General features: G+C 41.6%; 1 protein-coding gene across 2 annotated transcripts in view; it reads right to left on the minus strand.

Annotated features, from left to right (window-relative positions):
• The window catches only part of arfgef3 (ARFGEF family member 3), an 88,915-nt gene that overhangs the window by 62,503 nt on the left and 18,912 nt on the right, over positions 1–7,500 (minus strand). For both annotated transcript variants that reach the window (XM_035992192.1, XM_035992191.1), the window contains exons 6-9: positions 5,491–5,607; positions 5,120–5,165; positions 3,059–3,143; positions 1,357–1,461 (exon numbers count right to left, since the gene is read on the minus strand). In XM_035992192.1, coding sequence (XP_035848085.1) covers positions 1,357–1,461; positions 3,059–3,143; positions 5,120–5,165; positions 5,491–5,607 — 353 coding nt within the window. The remainder of the gene's footprint in view (positions 1–1,356; positions 1,462–3,058; positions 3,144–5,119; positions 5,166–5,490; positions 5,608–7,500) is intronic.

Raw genomic sequence — 7,500 nt, forward strand, 5'->3', positions numbered from 1 at the left:
AGGGGCGTCAAACTCAACTTCACTAAGAGCCAAACTGCAAAATGAGAATCACATCAAGGGCCGGACATGTATTGTAAATAACATGTTTTTATTTAATCAAAAAAACAGTAAAATATTTGTGACTGTATTATTGCATTTCCAACATAGTCTTCTCACTTAGAGTTTGGTCGACATACAGCTCTAAAAAGTCAGCTAAAGAGTTCCTTAGTGATCATAGAATTTCGCACATCGAGCAAAACAATGATTACATTTTTAAAACTAGGCTACAACAACCTGTTTCACAGCCTGTTCACGCAAACTCTCTAGTTCTGTGGGAATTTCGGAGTCTCAAAGTAGTCAAATCTGCCAAATTCTGCTTTAAGTGTTGCGTAATTATAGTTTGAAAACAGTTTTCCGTCTTTTTGGATTGGCACACAACTAGGTGGGCCAAAATTTTATTGTGAACCTAAAACGATATGTGGGCCGGATCAAAATTTGCGAGGGGCCTTGTCTTCGACACGTGTGCATTAGAGCAGTGTTTCCTCTATGTTGATTTTGTAGTGGCGGCCCGCCATGGCAAAATTTCTGCCGCCACGGTATCAGAAATAGGGCAGACGCACAATGTAGTCGCGTTTGCCTTTTAAATGATCCTGCCGACATAATGCACCCCCCATTGGCTGCCGCTCACATTGCAATTTAACAACAAGTAGAACTATTCAGAGGTTATTGGGCCCGTCCAGTTTAACTCCACATACTGTTGTGTTGATGGAGTTTATTGTTTCGCTTTCTTCCGAGTCGACTATTAAACGAACAGCTCCACCAAAAACGTCACCGCCGTGGGTCCGTTCTAACTAGTCAGTTCTGGCAGCTCATCGTCCTGATATCAGAGGGGTTGTTGTTCGGACAGACCTGCCCCCGCTGCTAAAAAAACCCCTTAAGGAAACACTGTTAAAAAATACATATATTGTACAGGCGGCTCAGGTTAAACTTTTTGTGGAACTTGAACAAACAAAATGAATACCATAGAACTGTCTTTTATTATCCAGTTTGACAGTGAGTCATAATGGAAAAAGAACATAAATAAAAGTACTTCAAAGCACATTTTCTTCTGGGCTAAAGTATGTGGTATGTGATCGGTGCATAAACTCCAGTACTTCCCGATACCAGCATTTTAGGCAGTATTGGCGGCTTTTTCCGATACTGGTATCTGGTATCGGAGCATCTCTACATAAACCCATTATCCAAGATATCTTAAACTATCATTAACTGGACAAAAGGCTTCCTAAAGGTGTCACATAAAGCATCTCCTGAACATTTAAATTAGATCACTGACACCATTTCATAAACACAGGATTATAGCAGAGTTACATGTCTTACCACACGAGGTCGGTGAACCCTCTGGACAGGTGCATTGTGGGAGGACAGCTGCTGAGCATGGAGAGGAGGCACTCCAGGTAGAGCAGCTGCAGGAGCTGGTTATCACTGGAGGGTGAAGAGACGCAACAAAAAGGGATTCTTACACACCAGGGCTGAGCCATTCATCCTTTTCACATCCAAATGGCGATTTGAAAGAATGCCATAAGCTAATCGTAAAGACCGCCATGAATCGAATGTGCAATATTTAGTTGAATTTGGTGGTGTTTGGTGTAACATTTGGTTTAACATTTTTTATTCCTCTTTTTATGATTTTTACAGTTTTTTCATAAGATAATTGCTGGAATAAGGTTACAACAGATTGTTTACAGAAATGTCCTATTTTCATTTATCATTTCATTTACTTTGTGTTACTTTATTTAACATGATCGTAGAAGGTACAATGTGTAGACGCTGGTGTTGAACTGAGGCATATTCTGTACTTTTACTTTGACTTAAGTATGTTTTGTTAGAAGTATTGTACTTTGCTACATTTTAAATCTCATCCGTTACTTAGCTAAAAGAAAGTAAATAAAAAAGGTAGTTGTTTTTTGTATCTGCCAACAAATTTTAATCGAAAGCGCCCTATGGCTTTGTGCCCTTTTCAAATCACAAAATACTGTGATTTCATTAAAGTATAATACGTATAAATGAGATATGAAGTATAAATATAAAAAAGTACATACCCCCTTCGCTATTAAAAAGTAACTAAGTACCTTTTACTCTGAGTAAATTTGAAATACAGTAAGCTACTTTTTACTTGTGTAGATTTTTATACCGGTAATCTTACTTGCACTTAAGTAAAAGTTAATCAAAGTAATAGTACTTTTACTCAAGTAGAATATCTTTGTAGTTTTTCCACCTCTGGTTGCCGCTGACCTTTCAAGGCGCAAACGATTCCAGAAGCGATGATGGCGCTCTGTGCCCTACCTCACAGTTTGACCACGGCTCATCTTATCGAAACCACGATTTAGAAAGAATGCGATTAGCTAACGGTGAAGATTAATCGAATGTGCAATATTTAGCTGAATGTTTGCCGTTACGTTTGGTTAAACATTTTGTATTCCTCTTTTTATTCTCATATTTACTGGGTTTTTTTTCGTAACATAAACGCTGGAATAATGTTTACATATCACAGATTGTTTGCAGAAATGTCCTATTTTCAGTGGATTTTTCATTGACATTTTATTACTTTATTTAACAGGATGGTAGAAGGTGCAATACGTAAATGCTGCTGTTGAACTGACGCAGATCAGAAATGTCAGTTTACAGGAAAGTTCTGATGTTTTTTTATTAGAATTGTTTTCATTATTATGATAACTTTAGCTATTGTGATGATTGTTCTGTGTTTGACTGTTCAATGTCCCATGCTTATTTTTTATTTCTTATTTTTTCACTTAATTTTGTTGAACAATTACTTGTCCCAGAAATAATTGCGATTAACAGTATAATTATCTCTGTCATTATCAAAAATATTAAATGTATTACTTTTTAAAACATTTTAAAGTTTTAAACAAATCCCAGGATCCATCTTTCGGTTATATCACTGCCATGTGACCCAGATAGTGTAATAACACAGGTACACAGCTTATGAAGTGAAAATTGTCAACTGCAGGCCTAATCGTGATCGCAATATCTGGCAAAAAAAAATAAAAAATTGTGTTACCTGTCCACAGACTCCAGTTTTTCACAGAAAACTGTCAGAACCGTCACCACATCTTCACACAGAGCCTGGCTGGTCGGGGACACATCTGCACACACACACACACACACAGACACACACACACACACACACGTACACACCGACAAAGAGACACACACAGACAGACACACACACGTACACACCGACAAAGAGACACACACAGACAGACACACACACACATAGAGACACACACACACACACACACGTACACACCGACAAAGAGACACACATAGACAGACACACACGTACACACCGACAAAGAGAAACACACAGACAGACACACACATGTACACACCGACAAAGAGACACACACAGACAGACACACACACACACACACACACACACACACACACACACAAACAAGTAAATTCACGAAATCTACTTTTTCTTTATATGTACATGAAGTGATAAAAAAATAATGACTTTCCCCTGTCTCCTGCCACCCTTGTTTCTTTGTAACAAATCAAATCAATCCACAGCGTCTCTGTGGACCCGTTTGTCTGTCTGCCTGCAGAGTGTGTGTGACTGTATCGTGTCGTAAAGAAGCCCCGACAGTCTCGCTAAGAAGGCGTTTCTCTCTACCTGCAGACTGGTGATCACAGTGGCTTCATAACAGCTTTAAAACGGTCGGTACCGAACACTAAAGAAGACTTAAAGTCCTCAGCCATGAGCTGCTCCACGAGGCTTTAATGCTCACTTCACATGACAACGCAACACACAGTTTGTAGGTCGGCCCAGCTGCAGTTTCCACCAGTCTACGCTGGACTTTGTTGGCCTCAGCTACAAACCTACACAAGCTTCCTTGGGGTATGTCCAAATCTGTCCAAACTTCACCATACGTTTCTCAGTAAGAATTCAAATACAAATCAATCAATCAATCAATCAATCAATCTATCTATCTATCTATCTATCTATCTATCTATCTATCTAGGGCTGCAAAATATATCATTTTTGTATCCTAACTGCGATATCAACTGGCGCAATAAAGCGAAAGGCTGCGACACATCACGAAAGACGCTCAGAGTTAGTGGAAAAAAAAGACTATCAGTAGAAAACTGCACTTTTTAAGTGGTGCTTTATATGTCCAATTCAATGTTCAGTTTGTTCAATAAAATAATGTTGGTTTCTGGTTTTTTTGTAATTCAACAAGCAATGTGCTGTATTTTAGCCAAATACTGAAAGCAGCAGAAATGCAGAACTGAGTACACTTTAATATCTGTCTATTTATCGCAAGTAATATCATCGCGATATTCAACGTTATCGCAGTTTTCCTCATATCATGCAGCCCTACTATCAATCAATCAATCAATCCATCCATCTATCAATTTACCATCTATCCATCCATCTATCCATCAATCTATTCATCTATCCATCTATCAATTTATCCATCTATCTATCCATCCATCTATCATCCATCTATCGTCTAGAGAGAGAGAAAGAGGAGAGAGGCAAAAAAATTAAAGAGAAGTGGGAATGGCAGATGGTGCTTCCCACCAACCTTCGGTTTGTGATTTCTCTCCCTGCCTTCTCTATTTATCCGTTGCTTCTACACATTAAGACTTTAATTTACCATCTGTCTGTCTGTCTGTCTGTCTGTCTGGTGGAGAATAGCACTAGTCTCGCATTCCCAGATCTTCCTCCACAGCGCTGTGGAGAAGGAACTTGTTTTGGTGGAACGTGTACGTTCAAAAGTAGTTTTAGTCGTTCAACAGAAAACTCAGATTGGACAGATAGTCTAGCTAAAATCCTCCTAAAATTTCCTCAAGATGAATAAAGTATCTATCTATCTATCTATCTATCTATCTAGCTAGCTGTCTGGATTTACCCTGCAGAGATCTAAGGAGCAGTTAACCAGAGTCCTCAGAAATCCACCAGAGTTTAGAACGCCAACACAAAGAAAAGGAAGGTAACGGACATCCGGCTGAAAAGAGTGAAATCCGGCGAAAATTCAGACAGCACCGGATCAATCCCGGAAGTGGAACGTCATGGATATAGACTAGAATAGCACTGATGATGATGAGGTACCTCTTCTATGCATCGGCGGAGCAGTCACTTCGTCTCCATCTGCACCCTGTGGAGGAGCACACAGCAGGAGGCATGTTACTGTGAGCGGGGGCTTTTTTGGGGGCGGTTGTGTCGACACAAATGTGCTGGTGTATGTGACAGTGTGATGCCACTCTGGTAAAAAGCTCAGAGGGTTATTGGGTGAGTCAGTTCATTTGTCTTATTGTTTGTCTTGTTTCTCCTAAACCTAGAGTGGTATAGCATTATATTTTCAGTTCTGCTGTGTGTGTGTGTGTGTGTGTGTGTGTGTGTGTGTGTGTGTGTGTGTGTGTGTGTGTGTGTGTGTGTGTGTGTGTGTGTGTGTGTGTGTGTGTTTTTTATCAGGGAGTGACCTCTTGTCGGTGTCGTAGCTGCAGCGTCAGGTCTCCCAGTATCTGGCTCAGCGTGGCTCGGACCGCCGTGTTGATGCTGCGCTGGTGACAGCTGGACACGTAGGTCTCGATACACACCTAAACACGCACGCACACACACACACACACACACACACACACACACACAATTACATCTGTCAGTGAGTGGATCTTTCTTATGTCTGAGTCAGAAACAGGCAGGTCATGACGCACAGTCCCAATAGAGCATCTTTGAACTATCAGGGAGATTTAAGGGAGGTCTCCATGGCGTCACAGGTTACCATGGATGCAAGACTATTGAGAGGGAGGGGGCAGGGGGATGTATTGTCAGTGTTTCAAACATATTCCGCACAGACTAGAAGGTCACAGCAGCTGAGAGACACACACACACACACGTTTGTTTCACTATCTTTGTGGGGACCCGTCATTGACATAATGCATTCCCTAGCCCCTTACCCTAATCTTAACCATCACAACTAAATGCCTAACCTTAACCCTTACCCTCACCCTAACCATAACCTAATTCTAACCCTAATCCTAAAACCAAGTCTTAACCCTCAAACAGACCTTTAACCTTGTGGGGTCCAGTGATTGGGGCCCACAAGGCTGTGCAGACCCCACAAGTATACTGCATTCCCCGGTTTTTGGACCCCACGAATATAGTAAAACAAGCGCGCGCACACACACACACACACGGTGATTTGCAACCATTCTTTTAATTTTACAATCTTTGGGACTTGGATTAACTGTAAATGCTGGGATTGATAACATTTGGGCAATGCAGCCGAGTCCAAAAGGGATTGTTAAAGACCACAAATCTTTACAGAGGTAACCCCTAGGAGGGTTAAGGGCAGACATACAGAGCCTGTCAGCCATAAAATGCAATTTATTTCACTAATTTTTCTACAAAACGTAACTACCCAGTATATCACTGACCTCCCCCAACCTTATATGCCAAATCAGGCTCTTAGATCATCGGAGCTTAATTTACTGGATGTACCCACCATAGAACTCGAGGTGACCGGGCTTTTCGAGCTGTGCTGCTCGCCAGCGCTCTCCCTTTATCATCGCTACCCTTAGAATCCTGTGATGCTTTAATAAAAACTGCTGAAAAGACTTTCATTCAGACAGACAGACTTTCACAGGTCAGCCTGTCTGGATAGCTAATAACTTGCATTTGTCTCTGCTGTTATGTATCTGCTGCTGTGATTTTAGAGGAGATAAGATAAGCCTTCATTTTCTTCGTCTTGTGTCTTGGCCAGTCGAGAGAAGAAAAACGGTGATGCATCGCACATAAACACACAATGAACATACAGTAAACACGCATGAAACATAAACATCCATTATCTCAGCCTGGTCACACAGAATTCCGTGAAATGAACATGAATTGTTAACAGCGCATTACGTGGTGGTGGCACGGAATGTGTGAAAAATCCATGTGGCCACCACGGAAAACAATGCCAGTGTAAAGTCAATGAGAAGATGACGTAGCGTGAAGAGCGACTACGGTAGCGAGAACTATGTAAGGCCGAAATTCCGCGTAAGGAGGTTGGTTGGGGTGGTGGATGGGTCAAACACAGGACTTTCACCCAGGAGACCGGGGATCGTGTCCCGCATGTCAAGTTTCCTAAAGTCGATTTCTTCTTTTCCGTCCCGTTCTTCCCGCGTGTCACGGAACCGTAAGCCCACCCACAACCTTTTCCTTAACTTAAGGGGCCGTGTTTATTTAACGGAATTCTTCTGTGGGCCCATCACGGAATTTTCGGCGATCTGTGTTCATTTCACGGAATTCTTCCGTGGGCCCATCACGGAACGTTTTGCGATTCCGTGAAACTGCCACAGATTTTTGAGTTAAGGGGCCGTGGTCATTTCACGGAATTCTGTGAGATCAGGTTGATTATCTCATCCAATGCGCTCAATAAACATTCGATAACCCCCCCTTCCCCCACACTCACAGAAGAAAGAGAACCCACAGCATATCCTCCCCCCTCA

The sequence above is a fragment of the Sander lucioperca genome, chromosome 15 (assembly GCF_008315115.2).
Source record: "Sander lucioperca isolate FBNREF2018 chromosome 15, SLUC_FBN_1.2, whole genome shotgun sequence".
NCBI classification, from domain to species: domain Eukaryota; kingdom Metazoa; phylum Chordata; class Actinopteri; order Perciformes; family Percidae; genus Sander; species Sander lucioperca.